The sequence below is a fragment of the Perna viridis genome, chromosome 10 (assembly GCF_037379345.1).
Source record: "Perna viridis isolate PV_CMFRI_1.1 ecotype Kerala chromosome 10, ASM3737934v1, whole genome shotgun sequence".
Taxonomy (NCBI): domain Eukaryota; kingdom Metazoa; phylum Mollusca; class Bivalvia; order Mytilida; family Mytilidae; genus Perna; species Perna viridis.
The window spans coordinates 27026246-27053300 of NC_142454.1; the positions used below are offsets into that span (position 1 = coordinate 27026246).

A 27055-nucleotide genomic window follows, 5' to 3' on the forward strand; every position below is an offset into this window, starting at 1 on the left:
AACATAATTGAATATTTATATGAAAAATATAACAAAACTATTTTCATACTGATGTCTGATTTGCGACAATTATCTTCTGTGTTCCACCATGATACATAGCTCTATTGAAGTCAGGCTTCTGTGCATGCGGAACGGCCATTGATGTTTTGTTTCTACCAATCAAAACATGTCCATCAAAATTTGAAATGCGTGATCTTGGAGTTTGATTTACAGTTATCTCTCTTGTATTAGCATAGTTGTAACTATACGGACTTCTTTCTGGCGGAACTTGAGGCATTCTATCACTCAGAATCATTTGAGCTCTCTCGTTGTAGTATATAACGCCCTGTCGTTGGGGCACCCTTGCATTACCCGAACTCTTACTTGTTCTGTCAAGTTTTATAGACGTATGCTGCTTTTCTGGAATTCGGGAGGAATGTGCTCTTTGATCTTGATATCTATGAGACATGGAACCTCTTTCTGGTTTGTTTATGACCCTTATTTTATTCTCACCAATTGACGGCATCATGGTTGTAGTTTGACGCGGCGTAAATGATTGTACCGCTTGAATTGTTCCTTTCGCCAAAATTGGTCCATTTTTATGCAAAAGCAAAGCAGGCCAGACTACATATTCCGCCACACTTCCGGTTCTGTCGTATAAATTAAATATGCTGCGATCAATCGGTTTTCCTTCGAGATTTTCATACTCAAGAACAAGGGGAGGATCGCTTACGCACATGAACCAACACAGCTCAGCGCATTTCCCTGTGAATTTTATCACCTGGGGTAGGTGGATGCCCTTTTGTGACAACATATACACCAATTTCTGTAATGTAAAGACACTAAAAAATTGAATTTAGTAAACAAATACATACAATAAATTCGTGTTATGTAACAGAAAATATAGACATGTAGTTGGAAAATAATGGAACCATCTCCAGCCATTGTGGAGTGACAATATATATGCGATGTATAAATGTATCAGGATTCATGAACAAAGACCGAGCCTGTAAATGGTCGAGACATTATAGGATATAAAGTCTTAATACAACTTTGCCCCAAAAAAGCCCTCAAGCCTTAGACTTTTATCTGGTTTATGCGTAGTGGTTAATCACTATTTTTTTCTCTATACTTAAAAGAAACAAAACGTTCATGTGACATATAATATGTATGTACATGTATATACAATAATTATACATGCACATTTATTTTCTGTTTGGGTCCCTTTTACGTAATCATAACAGAATAATGTTTACGATCTATATCATAACTCCCCCCTTTTAAACTGTACGCAACGTGCATTGTAAACAAAGATTAATTTGATATGTGTGCGTTATTTTCGTGCCATTTTGAGCAAATCACAGGTTAGTAAATATTTCGTTTCATCTTCATATTGTTTTCATTGATTTCTTGATTTATATGAACGGTTTTCTGTGTGAAGTTGTAATTATATTTCTTTGTTTACCGATGTGCAGTAAATCAAGGCGTATATAAATCCTTGAGTAAATTAATAGGCCTGTATATAAAGCTACATGTACAGTACATGTATTTTTATCAGCGATAAGTGTTTATGCTTTATGTTTATGATTATAATGTTTTATGGTTAATTAAGCATAAAACATGCATTAAGGGATGACCTAGATACTGCTTAAGCTACAGTCAGTATCTAGGACATCCCTTAATGCATAGTTTTAAAAATACATTAAATTTAGCACTTAAACATTGCTAAACGCATCTTTATATGACTGTGTTTAAAACACAAGCACAAATCAAACTTAGGAAAAAAGTTTAATGACTTCCATATAATATTAACAACAAAAATTTAAACAACATATTTTAGAATAAATCAACAGCAGTCAGAAACTAGATTTGAAGTCTGAAATTCATATAGTCATGTTCCTAAATTATTATGCAGTGTGAGCTACAGTCAGTATCTACATGTAGGACATCCCTTAATGCATACATGTAGTTTTAATAATACATTAAATTTAGCACTAAAACATTGCTAAATGCATCTTTATATGACTGTGTTTAAAACACAAGCACAAATCAAACTTAGGAAATGTTAAATGACTTTTATATAATATTAACAACAAAAATTTAAACATATTTTAGAATAAATCAACAGCAGTCAGAAACTAGATTTGTAGTCTGAAATTCATATAGTCATGTTCGTAAATTATTATGCAGTATAAGCTAGCAGTAATTTTCTTGAAAAAAATGTCATTTCTTTAAATTTAGATAAGTTGAGGTATTCTGTGCTATGAAGCAGCTAAATACCAACACCAAGAAGCAGAATACATGTATATTAAAATGTTCATTCAAATATTATCTTGCAATCTGTCACAAATTATTGCTAGCTTGCACTGCATTAGACAAAAATATATTTAGGCTACTGCATAATTGCATTTCCGAACAAAAATCCGTTCATGTAAATCTGTACATTTATTTTATCATTTGATGTTTACACTTCTGTTGTTAGCAAAATATGGCCGTAACAGCATTTTTTTTGTTTGTGTTGTGAGTGAAGTAAACATTCCTGATACTTTGTGAATGTAGAATACAATATGAAGAAGCGGTAATAAATGTCCTAGCTTTTGACCTTAGCTGAACTATTGTTCGAAGAGTTAATCAGACGTGTAAATTACAATAAAACTCTTTTTCAGTTTTTCACTGTTGTATTCAAGTTCCGATTCCACTTCATTTTTGATACATATCGGGTTTATATGATCTTGTATCAATTCCATGGTTACATAAGGAAAATACGGAATTTGGTCTCGTCACAAGGATTTTCTTACATGTGTACTTGATAAAGCATTTTCTACATGTATGAAGGTGTACGCTTATGCATCCTTCCAAGACATGATATTAACTAATGTACTGACGGTTAAATGGTTGAGGGAAATACCAGGGGCGGATTCAGGCGGGGCGTAGCGGGCGTGCCCCCCCCCCCGCCCTAAAGTTTGCAAACATGGGTTGACATTTAGGCGGTTTTAGGTTAAAACTTTAATTTCTCTCTAATTTTACCACAAAAGATATCTACATTGCACTCACTCCTGAAGAATATTTCAAAGACTCAACCTAAAAAAATGTAACTGCGCCCCCTCCCCCCAAAAAAAATAAAACTACAATCCTCGATCTACCCCTGAATACTACTTTATGCAATACATTTACTTTTAATATTCTATGTCAGAAAGAATTTATCAAAGACCTGTAGTGTTACCCTTGTGACGGCCTGTATATCCATTCTGTGTCTTTTCGTACTTACCTTTGTGTCGATCTGTAATTCCAAAATGTGTCGTTTTGTACTCACCTTTGTGACGGTCTGTATATCCAATCTGTGTCGTTTCGTACTTACCTTTGTGACGGTCTGTATATCCAATCTGTGTCGTTTCGAACTCACCTTTGTGACGACCCGTATTCCTAATTTGTGTCGTTTGTACTCACCTTTGTGACGGCCTGTATATCCAAACTGTGTCGTTTCGTACTCATCATTGTGGCGGCCTGTATATACAATCTGTGTCGTTTCGTACTGTCTTACCTTTGTGACGGCCTGTATTCCCAATCTGTGTCGTTCTGTATATGTTTAAATTATGTTTTGATGGTGTCGCGGATGAATTTCACTATTAATTTTTTGTGTCAAGATCAAAATGTTATACTTTTGAGGGAAAAATATATTTCTTTTTACTACCAACGATTTCTCTCTCAATACAAAATAAAAGGTTTGCTCTCCCTTTGTCATACTGAACTTTTAATAATATTTCTCACTTTGTAAATAACGTATGCAAATTGTTTTAATTTTAATATCTGTATGTTTATACATGTATACTTTATCTAGTTAATGAATTTTATTCTTTGTTTATTCATGTGACTGAATTTAATGATTGTATATACATTGTATTATGTGCCATGTTGCACATTTATGTGTCTGATGACATATAAATAAATAATCGTATTCGTATTCGTACCTACCTTTGTGACGGCCTGTATAACCAATCTGTGTCGTTTCACACCTACCTTTGTGACGGCCTGTATAACCAATCTGTGTCGTTCCACACCTACCTTTGTGACGGCCTGTATAACCAATCTGTGTCGTTCCACACCTACCTTTGTGACGGCCTGTATAACCAATCTGTGTCGTTTCACACCTACCTTTGTGACGGCTTGTATAACCAATCTGTGTCGTTTCACACCTACCTTTGTGACGGCCTGTATCCAATCTGTGTCGTTTCACACCTACCTTTGTGACGGCCTGTATCCAATCTGTGTCGTTTCACACCTACCTTTGTGACGGCCTGTATCCAATCTGTGTCGTTTCACACCTACCTTTGTGACGGCTTGTATAACCAATCTGTGTCGTTTCACACCTACCTTTGTGACGGCCTGTATCCAATCTGTGTCGTTTCACACCTACCTTTGTGACGGCCTGTATCCAATCTGTGTCGTTTCACACCTACCTTTGTGACGGCCTGTATCCAATCTGTGTCGTGTTTCCTTCTAATTTTGTAATTATTGATTACTTCGTCTATAAACATTTCGCCTAATCGTGTCGGTCTCGTTGAAGTCGGCGATATCATTGTCTACAAAAGTGTAAACAAGGAAAAAGTAACAACTGTAGCATAATACTAAATAGAATATAAATATGTGCAAGTGCACGTAACTGAAATAATTCTCATACAATAAAAAGCAAAGTAAATACTGTTTATACAATAATTCAATTGAAAGAAAGAGTCAGATATCTATTCCATCGGATTCGTTAATCTGATTAAAACTAGTATTTTTGCATTTTTCTGGACCCCTTCATTTACATTATACATATTAGTGAAAAAGTCTCATGTACTACTAGTAGTACATGTTTTCTTCTATTGGAGGAAATATATAATTATGGTATACTTATTAAAGGGGGAAATAACTTAGTTTGACAGCATTTTGTAATGAATAGATTCAAATCAGGTCAACAAAGCATTACCAATACATTGCCTAGAGCTTACTTACATGTACTTTAAAAATGAAAATACCATTATGTGGCTATTTTTCGAAAGAAATTTGCATGATTCTTACAAAGACAGATACTTGCTTCTAATAGTCTAACCATTAAATATTGTTTGACAAGTGTTAAATGCACTGTCCACATGGATATTGTCTTAAATTTCCCAATTCTCTTGTGTAAAATGCAACATGTCTTCGGTAGCTTTTTACATGTACATGTTTTTTTGTAGCAGTGCACATGTAAGTGCATACATGAGAAATTGGTCCACCATTTTGTACCTTACAAGGTTCATTTTTTGAGTAAGCAACTAAACTTTACCCTATTTCTATCCGGTGAATCGTTAGTTATATAGTGTTCAAATCCATTGAGAGAAAATCTGGCCTTCTGGAGTTGATCTTCAGCAATCTCATGGCATTTCCTGTAGCACAGCTAAAACATAATATGATAATAACAATAATTTTGAAGTTCATGATCTAGACGATCGTAAGAGTTTGATAATTGTTTTATGTACAAAAGACAAGGCAAATCTTCAAATAGCTTTGAAACTATGATGACTGATTTTTTTTATATGTTTTGATAAATTGACTTAGTGCAGGCGGTGTTGCCAAAGATGTCATAGCAAAGAAGGAGTTCAAATCCCGCTGAGGTAGCGACCTAATTTACATCTTGTTCATTTTATCACCCATTTCATGTTCATCGTCTGAATATAGCTGTGATATTGCTGCTCGGACGTTAAACCCCAACAATCAATCAATGATCCTAGCTGTGCATGATATATGTCTATATATTAATGCACTGGCATGTTAGGTGGCAGAGTAATCAGTCATACATTTTGTATTTTGAGGAAAGGTTAAGTACCTACCACGAATGGAGATCAACACGCAGTTGCAAAGTGTACCTGTTTTTTTTTTTTTTTTTTCGCTTATTATATTATCGCAAATATTGTGTCTGACTATTACAGCTACATGTATATTACACTTACATTGACTATGTCTATAAGTTGTTTCTCTATGATCCTAGGTTGGTTTTTATGAGCGTCATTTCTAAGTTCTTCATAGGCATCGGCCCATTCGTCAGTATACAGGGAGGTCCATTTCTCTCCTAACTTTGTTGGTCTGTTCTCGTCACTCAGGTCGGCTATTACTGCATTGCCTCTAGTGAGTTGGTCACCAGCAGCTTTGCTCAACCTTTGAATACATTTTTGTAGTCCATGAGGTACAAATGTACATGCTAAGAGAGAACAGTTGTACTATAAAATAGTTTAAAAAGTTAAAAGTACATGTACGTGTACATGTACTTGTATCTCTGTGATTACAGGGGTTTCATGATTAAGTTATAATTTCTAGTCTTGACAAAAGTGTTCGCGCCAGTATATATTTTATCAGGTGTTGTGCGCGTGTAACGTATATGAATACATGATAATATATGGACCACTGTAGGTGCATGTACGTCTTACTCTCTGCATGTACATGTTTATGAACCTACATGTACCGCTGGACCGGTATGAAATGCATCATTGTATAATTTGATTACATCAGTGCTCATTTGATAATATTTTTTTCAAATCGTTTTAAAGCTGTAGTTTTCTTATTATGATGATGATTGGGGGTTTTTACGGTCTTGACTATACTTACAGATCTCGCACGACCGTCCCTTGCGGGGATTCTGTTAGTAAATGTATGTTAGTAGTTGGAGGTAGCGGAGCCCAGCCTTCGGGATACCCGACCGAAGAACTCAGTCTGAGTATGTCCTACTAGCGGCTGGGCTTCTCTGTTGACGCTCTGGCCTACTCCCAGATCCCCCACTCTAACTGTTTGGGAGTACGTCAACGTGAAGAGTGATGTTCTTATTCTGTTTCTATGCATCCCTTAAATAGGATATGTAAGTCTCGTCATGTGACCCCGTGATTTCACGAGAATGGGTCCTAGTCTACCATTCAAAAGCATTGAGATTTGTCATTTAGAGAGCGTTGAGTTCAGTGTTAAATGCAAAACATTTTTTTGTATAAAAAAATACCGATAAAAGATGACAAATATCTATTTCTGCATGATAAAGGTAGAAAGAAAAAATAGAATATTTTACATTGTAATACAGTGTTTCGAGTACCCGGAAGTAAACAATAAAATGCAGATCAGTTTTTGGTTTTCAGTACAGTCTACGTCGGAAATTCCGGTAAAGAAAATGAAACTAGAACGAGATTTACATACCCTAGTCGGACACAGTTATTAGTGATCAAGGTAGGGACCATTTGGTTTTATAAGGTGAATACTCTGTATATGTCAAACAATTTAGCCAGAAACTGGAATAAAAAATATTCTGGCCGACATTTGGCAATCCTATAGCCTCCTCACAAAATAAAAAGATCTATACCATATAAACATGGATGGATGCATGAATCATCGTTATGGTAAATGTTTGATCATGTAATTCATACATAAGTACATGTAAATGTAAATGATATACAGCATGCGCATGTTACTACAAAGGACGACAGTCGCCATTCTTTTTTATCAATTTTCCTTGACTGTGTATTTTCCCGTGCATACTGCGCATGTATATTTTTGTAATTACACGTGCACATGTATACAAATGTAACTGCATGTACATGTCACTACCGAGAAAAGCTAATATATGATATGTAAGCATCAGATGATACATGTTTATAGTACATAGTAACACTTATATACAATTATATAATGAAGTTACGAACCTTCGTAATAGTTCATCTTTTTCTCTTTTGAGGATTAAATTTTCCTCACATAGGTCCTTATTTTTTCTTTCCAGCCTTGTGTACCATTCTTCTTGTGTTAGCAGCTTCCGCTCTAATTCTTCTAGTCTTGCCTTTAGATTTTCTTTACTCCCGCTCCGTAGTCTCTTCAATAGTTTCGCCATATCTCAATATTTCATTGTGTCTAAAATAGAGTGAAAATCGACTTACCAAACACCGGAAATCCCAAACATTGTCGAAACATTTAGTAAAATACCGATTTATTTACAATATTTACTTTCAGTAATGTTTTATTTCCTTGCAAATACAACGTGTATATTAACATACGCCAGACTTCTTAGCCAATAAAAACGTACAGACCTCATCACCACGGAAACTATTTGGGAATAAAATTTCATCCATAAAAGGGTCATTTTAAGTTGTTAAACTAACAGACTCAGTGCATACACACTCAATCTCAAAATTCTCGCGTACGGAATTATATTCGTTGTACGTTTTGGGTTGCTGTGCTTGGTATTTTGTTTGTCAGTGAGTTTATTTGTTTGCGTTTCTCCAGAAATGCAAAACTTTAGTGGTATATACATGTAAAGAAACAAAAGTAAGTTTTTAACAAATCAACATACACGTACGACATTGTAGCATTTTTTACTTCCCCTTTTACATTACATAATCATATTTCATTAGTGTTTACTTTCGATTTTCAAAGTTCGCTTACCTGTCATGGCATTAAAACATTCATTTCAACAGAAATATATCACGTCAGCTAAATAAGGCTAAAAGCTTGTATCCATATCGTAATGTGTATTGTAAACAAAAATAATTATATCTGGGCCATAAACACAAAAGATTTAAAATAAAAACAATCCTATCTGATTTCACATGTCTTAATCTCTTTAAATATGTATAACTACCATTATTAAAGAATGTGTGTCAATAATTAGCCGTCATGTTATAGACATGTACTTTTTGATAATGGAACAAAAACATACTGTTACAACATAGTTGCAAGGTGTCATAAATTTAAACGAGTGTATCGGTAAACAGTTAGAAGATGGTCATTTACACCCGATAACCGGTAAGGTTTGATGATATTGGCCTAACAAAAAAGGGGGGTCAATGGGACAATACAATGTGCCTTAATTGCCGGTGGCAGTGACAAATAGTAAGAGGGATCTTATTTGAACATTAAATTTTGTTAATTTAATTAGATATTGCATGCTAGCCAGAATTAAGCTACAAAGAAAGATACGTCAAAGATTACCACGAAAAAGAGAGAATTTGGCTCGAGTACAAGAATATAAATAAAAATCCCGGTATGAGAAACTTGGCAAAACTCATATTGAAAAGCTTCTTGGGAAAATTCGGAGAGCGATCGAACATGTGTCAAACAAAATACGTAACAGAACCGGCTGAGTACTTCGACATGTTAACCAGCGATCAGATTGACGTAAGTGGGATCAACTTTGTGACTAATGAAATGGCGGAAATGCGATGGAAGTTTAAAGGAGAGTTTGTTGAAACATCCCATAGGACAAATGTGGTCATTGCTGCATATACCACATCTCAGGCTCGACTGAAATTCAGCTTCTTGGAAGAACTTTGTACTGTGATACCGACTCCATAATATTCAAAAGTAAAGAAGGAGAATGGAAACCGAGACTAGGAGATTAAAATTTCAAGATAAGCAAAAAAGAATATAACCAATGATGGATTATCACAAATTACGAATTTTGAATAGGTTCTATGCAAATGCCATATGTTCTGATTAAGATGCAAATAGACACCCTTAAATGCTATTTAAAATTCGTCTCAATTTTAATATTTCTTTAACCATTCAGTGAATACAAATATTGCCTGACATTAAATCCAAGCCGCCCCCTCCCGGATTTACGGGCATAAATTGTCGCTGTCTTAGTAAAACCAGAAATAATTTTTTAGCAGTTTTATTTTGAACTTAGAACTAACATTTTTTTTCTTACGCTACCTCTACATAGCACATGCCCTCGTTTCTATCAATAACTAGATTTCAATATGAACACATGTACATATATACCCAGAGGAGAATTTTCCTCGGGGTACATGTGGATACTGATAAAAAACAACTATGATTGGCAATTGAAAATATTTATTTCCAATTTCCAAATACTTTTTTTTCATTCACTGCAACAAGTATTATTTTTCGATTATAGCTTTCAGACTTACAAGTAATGATTTTTCCTATGTCTTCAGTGTTATATCTATAACCCTTATAAGTGGGTATACATGTATATAGTGATAGGGATGTCTGTCCGTCCGTCCGTCCTTCCTTCCTTTCACCCGTCCTTCCTCCCTTTCTAAAGGTAAAGATATATGCGAAAACTACTTTCTCACTCCTGTGTTTTATTTTCAGTAACGGCGGTCATGTCTTTCGACGGATAAAAATTACCACATTTGTTTTATGCAGGATACCCTATAAACATACATACCAAGTTTGGTTTAAATTGGTCAAGCAGTGTAAGCCAAGAAGAGTTTAAAAAACTGTTAAAGTGCTTGTGTTTCTTGATTATTAAAGAGGCTTGTTCAAAATCGGAAGATTTTTAACTTATTATTAATTTGCGGCCCAAGATGGCGACGTCCATCAAATTTTACCAGCTCAGATTATTTGAAGAAAAACCATTACTATTGACATAAAAGACACGGACTGATAAAAATAAGTAAATAAAAAGGTACTGATGCCCATAATATTTATTACTATTTTTACCGAATTGTAAACAAACACAAAACCATATGCAACGAGGAAGAAGACCAAGGCCGACCCCAGCAAAGTACGATGATTGCGTAACTGGGAAGACGCTCGAGGACATATTGAATAATAGTGACATTAGTAACAATAAACAATCCTAGAAAAGCCTATCCACACACATAGATTGGTGGAAAAACAAGCAATGTAACTTCTGCAACAAGAAACAAACGCTACAGTAATGGAAAAGAGAAAACTATGCCGATGAAAGAAAGATCAGTGATCAGAATTAACTGTGACATTTCAATAATTACCAAACTAAAACGCGTTGAATGTCGTGCTGCATATTTTAAGGATATTCAAAACATTGCCAACCGCCTACACGAGGTAGAGAATCGGAAAAAAACAGAACGTATTCGACCAAACCGGAGACCCAACTATCATTGAAAACAAAAGAGTATTCAAGGCAACCAAGGTTATAACAGTAATCAAAAGAATGTAATCTAGTGACAAAGACCAGACAAGGAAAACAGACATACACAAAAAAGAACATAGAGTAACTAAAATCATACAAACAAACAAAAGCAAATGAGCAACTCGGACTCCACTAAAAACTGGGAATATATACTAGGTGCACTGGTAGAATAAGCATCCTCTGTTTGTCTAGAAACACCCACCGAGTTGCTCATAAAAAGTCAAGTCCGTGGTAGACAAACGAGGAAAAGTGCAGATGGGTACACCATAACGATCCACGAGTTCATGATGACGACCACAAAACTTCTGTAGTGATGACTTCTATCTTGTAGCAACATAACCCTGTTCCAGAAGCCAATTTGTTCTAGCGCGACACAAAACGTCTGCGTAGTTTCGGCAAGCTCTGGCATAATGTATGAGTTGTGATATGAACACTCCATACGCAGGTGCTGAAAGGATGTTGCCACAGATGAAAGGAAAGTTGGCAATTCTGAATGAAATGTCATCACGTTTGGCGTAAAGTATGATCAATAGTTTTCCTTTTCCATCGACTTCTAAATGTAGGTCAAGATATGAGGCTGACTTTACAGTGTCTATAGTATCCTCTATTTCAAGTTCTTTTTGGGTAGAATCGATGTATCCAGACCCCAAAATTAGGATTTTTAAAAATAATCATCTATATAACGGTAACTGAGACTAAAGGATCTAGCCAAACGATTCTTTCTTTCGAATCAGATCAGCTATAAGTCAGCCTCATAAGAGTGAAGGAATAGGTCAGCAAGTAAAGGAGCACAATTTTTTCCAATTGGAATGCCGACCGTGTGTTGAAAAACACGTCCACCACATTGGACAAATATATTGTCGATTAAAAATTCGAACATTTTGTTAACATTTTCCTCTGTATTTTTGCGAGATGATTTGGAATTATTTCTTACAAAGTATGAGGAATCTCTACCAAGAACTATATATTTGTATTTAGGTGTAACATTTTAAATGGAAAAACAACGTTATATAAAATGTATAAGGTTTGTAAGTCGGGATTTTAACTGAGTATGGGGAATAGAAGTATACAGTGTGGTGAAAATCATAGGTTTAAATGCTATTATATTCAGATAATAGTCTTGAACTGATTGTCTCCAAAAGATCTTTCGGATTTTTCAGGATCCACATCGAGTTAATGGTGAACTGTATTATATGTCCTATGCCACACCAAACGTCATTACAAAATGTTTTTGTTTTTTGAAAATCTGATTTGTGTTTCAAAATCTCAGTGTTTGGTTATTTATAGATATAATACAATTTACATATAAATACATGTACCTGTGCATTTAACATTTATCATTTTTTGTTTCCGTAAGACTAATTAAGTCTTATCTTTTATCTACATTGTATTTCATTATCATGACATTATATATGTACATGTTATATCCATGATTAAGTTTCACTCTCTTTGTTTCCCCTTCAAACATATATTTTATTTAGATGACTCTATTCATGTACAAACTTAGCTAAGATTCATGTTTTTTCGACGCAGTCGGTATAGTTTCGCTTTTACCCTTTGACCTTAAAGACGCTCGTCCATAGAAACGCAAGTCACCTGATCAAAATTCTGTTTCCAAATTGGCCAAATACTGATAACTTAGTGGGGTTCGAAAAAGAAAATTGAAATTGCGTGCCATGCGTTATTTCCAGATGAAAATCGTAAGTAAACAAGAAAAAAACAAAACAAAAACAAAAACAAAACAAAACAAAACAAACAAAACAAACACAAACAAACACAAACACATTTTACTGCATCGGCTATCTTTTTTTTTTAAAGATAGTACTTGTTTTAGTCTTGTTTGAAATACCAACATAAGAGAAGTTTTGTTTTAATATCCGCTGCTTGTAATAAAGGAAGTATGATCCTCACTTTGTACAAAGTATTTCTAAGTTTCATATTGTAAGTTCGGTTGAAATATGGTCAAATAAATGACATTTATATACCAAACGTTCACAAAGCAGCTCGTAGTAGTAGAAACAAAACAAAAATTCTAGTGGCATTTGCATTTTTGTTAAACACCAAATTATATTTAGGGGGGGGTGTACATAAATACCCAATAGTCATCCTGATATCATTCGGATTAAATTAAACGCTTGTATAACTTAAGAAAATATATTTACTTAGCCACGGTGTACATTTCTCCAGAAAATTCTAGATACATATCAGTTTTTGACCACCATTCAAAAGATGTAACAAAATGAAATAAATTTTGACATTTAATGTTTTTAAGGGGACTTTAATGCATGATTTATATTAAAACCGAATTTAATTACAAATAATTACTCCAGTATCATTCCAATTGAAAATAATAACTATATAAAAGATCAAGTTATGACAAAGTAACTACAAAGACTCCAAAACACTTACCAAATGTGATAAATTATTAAGTAGTTTTTGCATAAAGCCAGGTCTACGTATTTTAAATGGACGTAAAATTGGTGACATGCAACTACAATTTACCTGCATGATTCAAATTGAAAGAGCTCCTTTTGGGTTCACTGTAAGGCATCAAATGTTGCATGTGAAGCAGAGCTTGCCAGATTAACATTGAAAATAATTTATGATATATGTATTCAAACACAAAGCGCAAATATTGATGATAACTCCAAACTAGCTTTTTTCCTCGAATATGCAATTTGGACGAAAGACCAACATATGTAGAAAAATCATGTAATATGATAGATTAATGCATGATTTACAAACTCAGAACATGTCCTCCCCACTTTATAATTGAAAGTTGAAGATATTTTCAAATCCCTAGCGCAGAAAGAATATGCCCAATTTGTAATAGCTGTGTCAAAGATGAGTTCCATTTCTAATTTAATTGTTCCTCTTAGAAGGCAAAGCGAGATATTTTTTAACAGAGAATAAGATCCATTTTTTTCAAAATTACAATACCATGAATAATATTTAAAAAATAAACATAATTTTTTTATAACAATCTTTCTTACATTCTGTAGATGTTCCTTAATTTTATATCTCAATGCCCTGAGAAAGAAAAAGCAAAATGTAAAATGTTCCACTTTCAATTTATATAGAAACCCGTAATATTAGATAATTTCATTTGATTGATAAAGTGATATTTTTTCATGTGTATGTATTATGTGTGTTCTCAATTTGAATAAAATAAACATATGATATCCTCCAGAAGTAACATGTCTTAGTACTATGTACCTTATTTTTTAAATTGTATTCTTCACTCTCATAAGTATATAACATGCTTATCCACAAAATTTAGGCTGCTTTCAGGGGCAAATGTGGGGGAGTGGCGTACTACTGTAAAATGTACATGGGGAATTCTGCAAATTGTCTGCGTGTTAAAATACAAAAGTGAAAGTGAAAGCAGAATCACTGGTAAAAATTCAAAAATCAATCTAGTTTCTCTATGAAACCGCGTAGTAGTTGCTAATCATTTGAAATTGTAATATATGAATGCAAACTGTTCTTGCCAATCAATTATCAGTTACTAATTAAAAATATTTTTAGTACAATTGAACTTTTTAATGGCACAAGGCTTCAATTATGTGTTCGGGTTCAGTATTTACAGAAACAGTAATACTGTGTTATATGATGATTTATACGTGTGTAATACATTTTTATAATGGCTTAATCTAATAATAGAATACAAGGGCAAACACGATAATATAACGTGGGCATATCCTCTTTAGCGAGTATTTTTTTCTTGCATATGAGAACGGAACAAGGAGTTGTTTTTTCCCTAGTAAGCAACTTATTAGATATTGATACAGTGAAAACTGTCTAAGCCAAACTCCTTTTGGATTGAGAGATTTGATCGGTAAATGCATTGTCTTTGATTTACAGAATTTTAAAAAAAGATATTGTTCATGTAATTAATGTGAAGGGACTAAGAAAAATGTTTCTTTTACACTGGTTACCCGTTTATCAAGTGTTTGATTTAGACAGGTTTTATTGTCCTTTAAGGGACGCACATGCTTTAAGTTTTAATTCAATCTTAATTATTTCAGACATTCGGCTTCTAAACATTTCTTCAATGTATCGTAACCTTAGTTTCAAGTGCAACTGTGAAAAAGACACGTTGTAAATGGACATGCTTCATCTGATGGCTGTCACTAGGTATTATCTTCATCGTTGCTGCTGACCTTACACAAGACAAGTATTGTACAGACGAAAATGAACAGACTCGAAGAATAGCCTGATTCCTCTTTGTCTCTCTCACTTTACCTTTGGGGAAAAGAAAAGACATTACCAGGAAAACACAGCCATTGGGAACTCCTTATAACTTATAAAATGTGCCTAGAGATATATGTAGCATTTACTATTCTGAAAATTACAAATCTACATACACGTAAGAAGAGATTAGTTGATTTCGATCAAGTCTATACGTTATACATGTACATGTTTTTCCAGTTGAGATTTAATTCAAACACTACCGATACTCAAAATGATAACTTGCTAAATTATAAGAATGCACAATATTATATCACAATTAGAAAATTAAGTAGCTGTCTGTATAAACGTCAGTCAGGTGGTGATACATATACACGCATATAAAAACCCACAAAATCGACTTTTAGTTTTAGTTTAGACCATTATTAACCAATCTTATTTTGCCATCCGGTCGTTGCACCTTTATGATATACCTGTTGAACAGATTGTATATGAAATTTGCACTTCAAATTTATTATGGATTGGTCCAGCATGATATGAAAAATCTCGTCTGTTTTAACTTGATTCTCATGGTGCAAATAGTCAAATTACAGGGACTGACACTTTATACTTTTAAGTTGTAAGCCCATTTTGATATCCCCAAAATATGGCTTTAAATTTCATACATGTATTAAGTTACATATCAAAGTATTGTCACAAATAATTTCGTATTCAAAGCGGTTTTGGGTCTCATGTTTTATGTGTGATCGGAAGAATGTTGTCTAATGCGGTTAGATACGTGCGAATTTAAAACTTCAGTCTTAAATCCGTACGTTGACTTACATGTACATTGTACCATATCTAGTAACATGTTCATAAATGATGCAAAACTGTTCCAACATTTTGTTTTATCACTTTAAGTTGTAAAGTAAGGTTATGCATATAGCCTAAACATTTGACGCCAATGCTCCAGAAAGAAGACCTCCTAAAAAGTAACAATAATAAATGCGCTAAATATAAAAAATCAAACAAAGAAGGGAGTTTTACTCCAAAACTTCCTCCTGGAAACTCCCAACTTTACTGCTACATGTATGTTTCATGTTTCAAATGTAATTTTTTTTATATTTTGCTAGACAAGTTTACAGTTCTATCTGCAAGATGTACAATAAAAGTTTGCACAATGGCATCTTTTTTGTACAAAATATTGTTTTAGAATTGATGTGCGTTTTTCTACTCATTTATATGCTTTTTTTTCTCGTGTTATTTTTCTCGATCTGAATTCATGATCAATGCATATTCATTCATATTTTTACAATGTTTTACTGTAATTATGGAAGATATTTGTACGTATACATGCATTAAGTTACAGTTACTATCGTACGATAACATAGATTTTGCTGACTCTACATTATATCTTATCCTACCAGTGCACATTGGCCAAACGAAATGGTTTTAATTGTACTCGAGGGGCTTGTTTAATGCGAGTTTTATTTTATTTTGTTTTATTTTATTTTATTTTTATTTTATGTTTCATTAACAGTTGTTGTTTGTTTGTTTGTTTTTTTGCTAAATTGTCGTTTCTTAGAATGTATTCCTTTCTTCTCATATTGAAGAAAGAAAGGAATGTATTTATTGCTTTTAAGTCTTGTCTAAATGTTTTCAGAAGGTAAAACTGACACATCTTAATGTTCTCTTCTATGACCAATGAAGTGGACTCTTATTAGAAGCTCTGGCGCATTGAAAACTAAAAATTTGTTTTATATTTCTTGTTTATGTCTTACATATAAGGGCAACAACCGGTGAAAGGGAGATAAAACGGAGGTCATAGTGATTTGTCCCTTTCACCGTTAGAGGCATGTACATTGCACCAGAGTTTCTGTTACTATTTTCTTAATTTAAATTAAGCATACAAATTCTCACTTCTTTCCAAAAAAGGGTCTTAATTCTGGCATGATCGTTGAGGTCTAACATCATAATTTATTTATGATATTTAGACATTGTTCTGCCCTATATACACATATTTTTTACTCGAATGCAGATCGGTGTTTGCTGGCAGACATATTAAGTAACCAAAGCTCTATTAAAATGAAACTTGTCTATACCAAACCCCAAATAAACTTGTCTACACCAAATCCCAAATGAAACTTGTCTATACCAAACCCCAAATAAACTTGTCTATACCAAACCCCGTATAAACTAAAAGCCAGTCTTAACCATAAATTCCATGAAGTCCCTTCGTTTGAGTTAATTTATACACAGTGACGGTATTTCGTTTCCGGATAACGCGAACAAATTCTACATTCCAGAAGGGGTTCTGTTTGACAGGTTTCACCGTATACTAAATTGCAGCCCAAAAACAGTGAGTACCAGACTATCTTGAGACGAAACGTGAACTACTATGGTAACATCTACTACATGTAGCAGCCATTCTGATATTTTGCATGTACATGTACTAATATATTTTACAAACTCTTCACCCTTGTTTTCATATTTATCCATCTTGATATCCATAAATATAATACATGCAGAGTTCCATACATGTATCCTTGTTCTGTTTTGCATAGAGGGCGCAACTGCAATTGACCACCCATCTTCAGTTTGAGGTTCAGGTGCTTAATTTAAATGCCTCCATAATCTAACACTTCGAAGGTGAACAAACTGTCAGTTCGTCTTCAGTAAAGCGTGCCTACATTGTCAAAATTGTGTGTTTTTTAGTGTTTATTAAGATTATTTTTTTAAATAAATTTTGCCTGATTCAATAGATTGGTGATAAGATATAATAATATCCAACCTTAAACTATTACACCAGCTCCCCCTTCAATTTGATAGCAAACTAGGTATGTTGTGAGTATGCGCACTACGCATTTCCGTTCTTATTATGATATGTCCTTTATCAAAGGTATGTTGCGTAGATTGTTTTTTTTCAAGTTATAACAGGTATTTTTTTATTTTGTGTTTGTGTTTCCAGATTATGCTTGAAGGCCTAAAACGGATGACTTGATTATATAAAAAAATGTTTACAAATTTGAATTTTATGATCCCTAGTTTACATGTATGTGTTACACTTCACGTTGACGTACTCCCAAACAGTTAGAATGGGGAAATGCTCTCGGATCCACGTGGGGTCTGGGAGTAGGCCAGAGTGTCAACAGAGCAGCCCAGCCGCTAGTAGGACATACTCTGACTGAGTTCTTCGGTCGGGTACCCTGAAGGCTGGGCTCCGCTACCTCCAACTATTAACAGATATTTACTAACAGAATATCCGTAAGGGGCGGTCGTGCGAGATCCGTTAGGATAGTCAAGACCGTAAAAACCCCCAATCATCATCATCACTGTACCTATTTTCAAATATGTGTTACTAGATTCGGTGTTTAAAACAGGAATAAAGTAACCATATGATATCGCCTTGAGGTAACATGTCCAAGTACAATGGGTTAATTTGAAATGGTACTCCTCACTCTCATGAGTATAATATGCTTATCCACAAAATTTAGGCTGCTTTCAGAGGCAAATTAATGCGGGAAGGGCCTTACTACTGTAAAATGTACATGTTTTGTATATGGAAACTTCTGCTATAATGCCAGTTATGCATACTTTTCTTGCAAAATGATTACAATAGTGAAAGTGAAAGCAGAATTAGTACTTTTCAAAAATCAATTTAGTCTATAAAACCAGCTACTATATACAAAAATTTTCAGTTCAAGTACACGTTTTAATTGCACAAAACTTTGATTAAGTGATCAATGATGAGGTTCAGTGTTTACAAAACCATTAATTACGAGTTTACATGTATAATACATTTTTATAACGACTTAATCAAGGACATACTAGACAGTATTTTGTTATATCAGGGGGGGCCGGGTGAGTGTGTTATGGGCGTACGCCCCCTCCCCCTTTTTCAAAGGAAAAACAAAACAATCGTAATCTACTAAGTATTGTATTGAATATGGCAATTTATTATATTCATTCATTAAACACGTCATATCCTGGTTTCCTTTTTAATACTGATTCTTGCAATTACGTTTCTTTTTCAGAAAACCCAGGACCCGCTCTGAATATAACCACATACAGTGAGTTCATTTGACTTCAAATGAGACCTAAACAAAGAGTTGCTTTTTTCCCTAGCTAGTGTATTTGAACTAAATTAGACCTATCAATATCTTAAAAAGGCAAATTTTACAACAACTTTGATGGTAATTTCTGGAGGTTATCAGGTATAAATACTCGATTAATATAATCATAATGTCTCTGCGTTTTTTCGTTGCAGGGTCACACCTTATGCACATTTTGCCTGGTTATTAGAATATAAGTACTTGATACAGTAAAAACTGTCTAAATCTTGCTTCGTTTGGATTGAGAGATTTGAACGATAAAGATGTGTTCGATTTTTAGAATTAAAAATAAATATTGTACATAATATGTAATTGATGTGAAGTGACTAAGGAAGACGTTCCATTTACACAGTTTACCCCTTTATCAAGGGTTTGGGTTAGACAGGTTTGGCTGCATATCCCATTTTAGTGACGTACGTTATAACTTTTAATTTCGTCGTAACTTTTTCAGATACTCGACGTATAAATATTTTCTTCCATGCCTCGTAACCAGAATTTCAAGTGCAACTGTGGACAGGACACGTGTAAATGGACATGCTTCATCTTATGGCTGTCACTAGGTATTATCTTCATCGTTGCTGCTGACCTTACACAAGACAAGTATTGTACAGACGAAAATGAACAGACTCGAAGAATAGCCTGATTCCTCTTTGTCTCTCTCACTTTACCTTTGGGGAAAAGAAAAGACATTACCAGGAAAACACAGCCATTGGGAACTCCTTATAACTTATAAAATGTGCCTAGAGATATATGTAGCATTTACTATTCTGAAAATTACAAATCTACATACACGTAAGAAGAGATTAGTTGATTTCGATCAAGTCTATACGTTATACATGTACATGTTTTTCCAGTTGAGATTTAATTCAAACACTACCGATACTCAAAATGATAACTTGCTAAATTATAAGAATGCACAATATTATATCACAATTAGAAAATTAAGTAGCTGTCTGTATAAACGTCAGTCAGGTGGTGATACATATACACGCATATAAAAACCCACAAAATCGACTTTTAGTTTTAGTTTAGACCATTATTAACCAATCTTATTTTGCCATCCGGTCGTTGCACCTTTATGATATACCTGTTGAACAGATTGTATATGAAATTTGCACTTCAAATTTATTATGGATTGGTCCAGCATGATATGAAAAATCTCGTCTGTTTTAACTTGATTCTCATGGTGCAAATAGTCAAATTACAGGGACTGACACTTTATACTTTTAAGTTGTAAGCCCATTTTGATATCCCCAAAATATGGCTTTAAATTTCATACATGTATTAAGTTACATATCAAAGTATTGTCACAAATAATTTCGTATTCAAAGCGGTTTTGGGTCTCATGTTTTATGTGTGATCGGAAGAATGTTGTCTAATGCGGTTAGATACGTGCGAATTTAAAACTTCAGTCTTAAATCCGTACGTTGACTTACATGTACATTGTACCATATCTAGTAACATGTTCATAAATGATGCAAAACTGTTCCAACATTTTGTTTTATCACTTTAAGTTGTAAAGTAAGGTTATGCATATAGCCTAAACATTTGACGCCAATGCTCCAGAAAGAAGACCTCCTAAAAAGTAACAATAATAAATGCGCTAAATATAAAAAATCAAACAAAGAAGGGAGTTTTACTCCAAAACTTCCTCCTGGAAACTCCCAACTTTACTGCTACATGTATGTTTCATGTTTCAAATGTAATTTTTTTTATATTTTGCTAGACAAGTTTACAGTTCTATCTGCAAGATGTACAATAAAAGTTTGCACAATGGCATCTTTTTTGTACAAAATATTGTTTTAGAATTGATGTGCGTTTTTCTACTCATTTATATGCTTTTTTTTCTCGTGTTATTTTTCTCGATCTGAATTCATGATCAATGCATATTCATTCATATTTTTACAATGTTTTACTGTAATTATGGAAGATATTTGTACGTATACATGCATTAAGTTACAGTTACTATCGTACGATAACATAGATTTTGCTGACTCTACATTATATCTTATCCTACCAGTGCACATTGGCCAAACGAAATGGTTTTAATTGTACTCGAGGGGCTTGTTTAATGCGAGTTTTATTTTATTTTGTTTTATTTTATTTTATTTTTATTTTATGTTTCATTAACAGTTGTTGTTTGTTTGTTTGTTTTTTTGCTAAATTGTCGTTTCTTAGAATGTATTCCTTTCTTCTCATATTGAAGAAAGAAAGGAATGTATTTATTGCTTTTAAGTCTTGTCTAAATGTTTTCAGAAGGTAAAACTGACACATCTTAATGTTCTCTTCTATGACCAATGAAGTGGACTCTTATTAGAAGCTCTGGCGCATTGAAAACTAAAAATTTGTTTTATATTTCTTGTTTATGTCTTACATATAAGGGCAACAACCGGTGAAAGGGAGATAAAACGGAGGTCATAGTGATTTGTCCCTTTCACCGTTAGAGGCATGTACATTGCACCAGAGTTTCTGTTACTATTTTCTTAATTTAAATTAAGCATACAAATTCTCACTTCTTTCCAAAAAAGGGTCTTAATTCTGGCATGATCGTTGAGGTCTAACATCATAATTTATTTATGATATTTAGACATTGTTCTGCCCTATATACACATATTTTTTACTCGAATGCAGATCGGTGTTTGCTGGCAGACATATTAAGTAACCAAAGCTCTATTAAAATGAAACTTGTCTATACCAAACCCCAAATAAACTTGTCTACACCAAATCCCAAATGAAACTTGTCTATACCAAACCCCAAATAAACTTGTCTATACCAAACCCCAAATAAACTAAAAGCCAGTCTTAACCATAAATTCCATGAAGTCCCTTCGTTTGAGTTAATTTATACACAGTGACGGTATTTCGTTTCCGGATAACGCGAACAAATTCTACATTCCAGAAGGGGTTCTGTTTGACAGGTTTCACCGTATACTAAATTGCAGCCCAAAAACAGTGAGTACCAGACTATCTTGAGACGAAACGTGAACTACTATGGTAACATCTACTACATGTAGCAGCCATTCTGATATTTTGCATGTACATGTACTAATATATTTTACAAACTCTTCACCCTTGTTTTCATATTTATCCATCTTGATATCCATAAATATAATACATGCAGAGTTCCATACATGTATCCTTGTTCTGTTTTGCATAGAGGGCGCAACTGCAATTGACCACCCATCTTCAGTTTGAGGTTCAGGTGCTTAATTTAAATGCCTCCATAATCTAACACTTCGAAGGTGAACAAACTGTCAGTTCGTCTTCAGTAAAGCGTGCCTACATTGTCAAAATTGTGTGTTTTTTAGTGTTTATTAAGATTATTTTTTTAAATAAATTTTGCCTGATTCAATAGATTGGTGATAAGATATAATAATATCCAACCTTAAACTATTACACCAGCTCCCCCTTCAATTTGATAGCAAACTAGGTATGTTGTGAGTATGCGCACTACGCATTTCCGTTCTTATTATGATATGTCCTTTATCAAAGGTATGTTGCGTAGATTGTTTTTTTTCAAGTTATAACAGGTATTTTTTTATTTTGTGTTTGTGTTTCCAGATTATGCTTGAAGGCCTAAAACGGATGACTTGATTATATAAAAAAATGTTTACAAATTTGAATTTTATGATCCCTAGTTTACATGTATGTGTTACACTTCACGTTGACGTACTCCCAAACAGTTAGAATGGGGAAATGCTCTCGGATCCACGTGGGGTCTGGGAGTAGGCCAGAGTGTCAACAGAGCAGCCCAGCCGCTAGTAGGACATACTCTGACTGAGTTCTTCGGTCGGGTACCCTGAAGGCTGGGCTCCGCTACCTCCAACTATTAACAGATATTTACTAACAGAATATCCGTAAGGGGCGGTCGTGCGAGATCCGTTAGGATAGTCAAGACCGTAAAAACCCCCAATCATCATCATCACTGTACCTATTTTCAAATATGTGTTACTAGATTCGGTGTTTAAAACAGGAATAAAGTAACCATATGATATCGCCTTGAGGTAACATGTCCAAGTACAATGGGTTAATTTGAAATGGTACTCCTCACTCTCATGAGTATAATATGCTTATCCACAAAATTTAGGCTGCTTTCAGAGGCAAATTAATGCGGGAAGGGCCTTACTACTGTAAAATGTACATGTTTTGTATATGGAAACTTCTGCTATAATGCCAGTTATGCATACTTTTCTTGCAAAATGATTACAATAGTGAAAGTGAAAGCAGAATTAGTACTTTTCAAAAATCAATTTAGTCTATAAAACCAGCTACTATATACAAAAATTTTCAGTTCAAGTACACGTTTTAATTGCACAAAACTTTGATTAAGTGATCAATGATGAGGTTCAGTGTTTACAAAACCATTAATTACGAGTTTACATGTATAATACATTTTTATAACGACTTAATCAAGGACATACTAGACAGTATTTTGTTATATCAGGGGGGGCCGGGTGAGTGTGTTATGGGCGTACGCCCCCTCCCCCTTTTTCAAAGGAAAAACAAAACAATCGTAATCTACTAAGTATTGTATTGAATATGGCAATTTATTATATTCATTCATTAAACACGTCATATCCTGGTTTCCTTTTTAATACTGATTCTTGCAATTACGTTTCTTTTTCAGAAAACCCAGGACCCGCTCTGAATATAACCACATACAGTGAGTTCATTTGACTTCAAATGAGACCTAAACAAAGAGTTGCTTTTTTCCCTAGCTAGTGTATTTGAACTAAATTAGACCTATCAATATCTTAAAAAGGCAAATTTTACAACAACTTTGATGGTAATTTCTGGAGGTTATCAGGTATAAATACTCGATTAATATAATCATAATGTCTCTGCGTTTTTTCGTTGCAGGGTCACACCTTATGCACATTTTGCCTGGTTATTAGAATATAAGTACTTGATACAGTAAAAACTGTCTAAATCTTGCTTCGTTTGGATTGAGAGATTTGAACGATAAAGATGTGTTCGATTTTTAGAATTAAAAATAAATATTGTACATAATATGTAATTGATGTGAAGTGACTAAGGAAGACGTTCCATTTACACAGTTTACCCCTTTATCAAGGGTTTGGGTTAGACAGGTTTGGCTGCATATCCCATTTTAGTGACGTACGTTATAACTTTTAATTTCGTCGTAACTTTTTCAGATACTCGACGTATAAATATTTTCTTCCATGCCTCGTAACCAGAATTTCAAGTGCAACTGTGGACAGGACACGTGTAAATGGACATGCTTCATCTTATGGCTGTCACTAGGTATTATTTTCATCTTTGCCGCTGAGCTGACACAAAGCAAGTATTGTACAGACGGCAATGAACATACTCGAATTGTAGCTTTTCCAATAGGAGCTGCCTTTGCCTTCCTATTAGTCGGACCATTCTTGTGCACCAATTGTGGAATACCGAGTCTCTGCAAAGCCATTTTCCTACTAATTTTTCTAGCAACAGCAGGCACTTGTACAGTTTTTTCTGTTTTATCCGTTATCAAAAGCTGTCATAAAGAAGAATTGTTATTAGCACTCTTCTCTATTGGATGGGTATGTTCGTTTATTGGAGGCTGTGTATTTGGAAGAAAAGTGGCCAATATGGTTGGATACGTAAGGATGTGAATTAATGCAAATAGCAGTAAAACACTAACTGGATGATATTTAAATGTCTTTTTTACACATATACATGCGCATTTCCCTTGTGTAATATTATTCTTACATGTACATGTAGAAGTGTCATTTTCCGTAACACCTGCAAGCTGTTCGCTGTGAGCGGAGTATTTAGTTATCGTGGCGTTTGTTCGTCCACAACTTCTCCATTACTGATTTGTTTTACATATCACTGCAAAATAATATTTTGACCGATGCTTAGTTCATGTACCAATATAAGTATGCCAAGAATGAGGAATTAATTTCAGATAGAAGCAACATGTTGTTTTTGCACTGACAAGTTGGGGAGAACCTTTTTAGAGCTTTCTTCATTTTATTGTTTTAATTTCCATTGAAATGCAAAGATTCGCGCTTTTAAAAACCCGGTTATTATTATGCTTAATTGGGCAATTTGAGGACTGTTATATAAAAAAACACTTTTCATCTCCAGGGTCGCTCCAATTTAAACATCATACATTATACTTGTATCAATCAATCAAAAAAATTTTTTTTCACCTTGTTACATGACTGCATAATTTAGTAAGGAAGATTTAATTTATGCCATATATTATATGCAAACAACTGGGCATCATACATGAACATTGAATTGCCCGATAACAGACTTGTAAAGGAACTATCCATGCTTGGCTTAGTATTTGGGGAAATAAAGGGTAATTACGTGAATGAAATAACCGAGCTGATAGTCAAACGAGTTCAGGAAATTGTATGACGGAAAAGCAAACAAGGCAAGTTCACATGACAAATGACAATATCAAGGAAAAAGCCGGGCAATTGAAAATAACTATTGTCTTGGTGTCTATAATTGTTTTGTCAAAAACATTAACTTCTCAATCTAGATATTGGAAATACAACTTTTTCATTCAATGTAAATTTCCCTAGGCACAGTGTAAAATTTAAAATATTTTATTTTTCATTCAACTGGAAAATTGCACGTTTTAGTTGCATTGGTGCTGGTTATTTTTCGATTGCAGATTGATTTATTTTATAGTTTGCGCTAGCGACAGCTGATCTTGTTATTAATTAGAAAAAAAAGAAAAATAAATAAATAATTAATGGATAAAGTACTTATATTGTTAGCATAGGTGTTTGTAAGAATCGGGCAAAATGGAAAAAAAATCAGAAACATAATAAAGTCACATCAAAACTCCACCAATTTGACAATGTAATGTCACTCAAGGATACTTTCTGTTTGAAAATACCATTATTTGATCTCTGCATCACTGATTTTGCTCAGATTTTTTTTTCAATAGAATGTTAGTAAATGTAAACGGCACATAATAATCAGTATAATGACGGAGTGTGGAAATTTGAAGATAGATAGATCAAAATGGTGTTTTTAACAGAGTTATCTGCCATTGAAATGTTCATTTTTAATACAATTCTATGAAATTATGAAATAAACTCGATGCACCAATATGATATGGAAAATATTGTCTTCATTTCCTTGATTTTTATGGTGCAAATAGTTAAATTACGACATCAAAATGATGGGTTCTTTTATACCATGTTTTACCAACTGCCTGATTCTTACAGAGACTGACATTTACAATATAGTTCATGACAAAGTTATTCCAAGCAAACACATGTACGCCTTAATTTAAATTGGATGTAATATTTGCGGATTATTTTATAATGTTTGTTTGTTGCGTCTGATATAAAACAGAGCGATGCACTATATATACCATATACATGTATCTGGATGTTGTTGCTTTCTTAATAAAAAAAATGACCAAATTATTATCACTTACTTCAGAACAGCACTAGTTCAAATGGGTGAACAAGTGTTTCAGATTTGATATCTTTAATTGGTCAAAGTACCAAGCTGCATATCATTTATAAAATGCTATGTATGTTGTATTATTAGTGTCACAGTATAAATATTTATATATATTTTGGTATATTTTTGGTTGTTATATTTAGGTTGTTATACATTTATTTAATACCTAAATATACTTTCGTTTATTATCTTATTTACTTTTGAGTTTATTCCTATACATTCCATCTTCATCTCATAATTATAATCATTGTTATTGTAATCATCATGTGACGGTTGACTGGACCGCTCTCCGCTAACAGGTTCCCGCTGCACGGACTTTACTTTTCTTTTATTAAATTGTCATTCTGCACTTCGACTTTCACCAGAGTGGATTGTCTTATCGACATCCTTTATTGCAGGTTAGTCAATTGTAATAATCTTTGTAAAATAATTGATATTT

At 33.8% G+C, this 27055-nt stretch overlaps 1 protein-coding gene and 1 long non-coding RNA gene across 10 annotated transcripts; one reads left to right on the plus strand and one right to left on the minus strand.

The window, feature by feature from the left end:
- LOC148605189 (uncharacterized) lies at positions 1–8791 on the minus strand. 4 transcript variants are annotated; one of them, XM_088547944.1, is made up of 6 exons: positions 8609–8791; positions 7680–7881; positions 5952–6156; positions 5288–5398; positions 4437–4559; positions 1–805 (listed from the first exon to the last, which is right to left on the minus strand). In XM_088547944.1, the coding sequence occupies exons 2-6, from the start codon at positions 7859–7861 to the stop codon at positions 44–46; spliced, it is 1383 nt and encodes a 460-aa protein (XP_088404070.1). In that variant the 5' UTR covers positions 7862–7881; positions 8609–8791; the 3' UTR covers positions 1–43. The 4 variants fall into 4 exon arrangements, with proteins under 4 accessions (XP_088404070.1, XP_088404069.1, XP_088404072.1 ...); XM_088547943.1 differs by lacking the exon at positions 8609–8791 and adding an exon at positions 8413–8570; XM_088547946.1 differs by lacking the exon at positions 8609–8791 and adding an exon at positions 8321–8341.
- LOC148605190 (uncharacterized) lies at positions 1263–26809 on the plus strand. Of its 6 annotated transcripts, none has more exons than XR_015915792.1 (6): positions 1264–1343; positions 14920–15260; positions 19096–19131; positions 19625–19965; positions 23801–23836; positions 24330–26809. It is a non-coding gene; the product is annotated as an uncharacterized LOC148605190 (long non-coding RNA). The 6 variants fall into 6 exon arrangements; XR_015915791.1 differs by lacking the exon at positions 1264–1343 and adding an exon at positions 7071–7206; XR_015915793.1 differs by lacking the exon at positions 14920–15260 and having other exon boundaries at positions 1263–1343.
- The last annotated feature ends 246 nt before the right edge of the window (positions 26810–27055 follow it).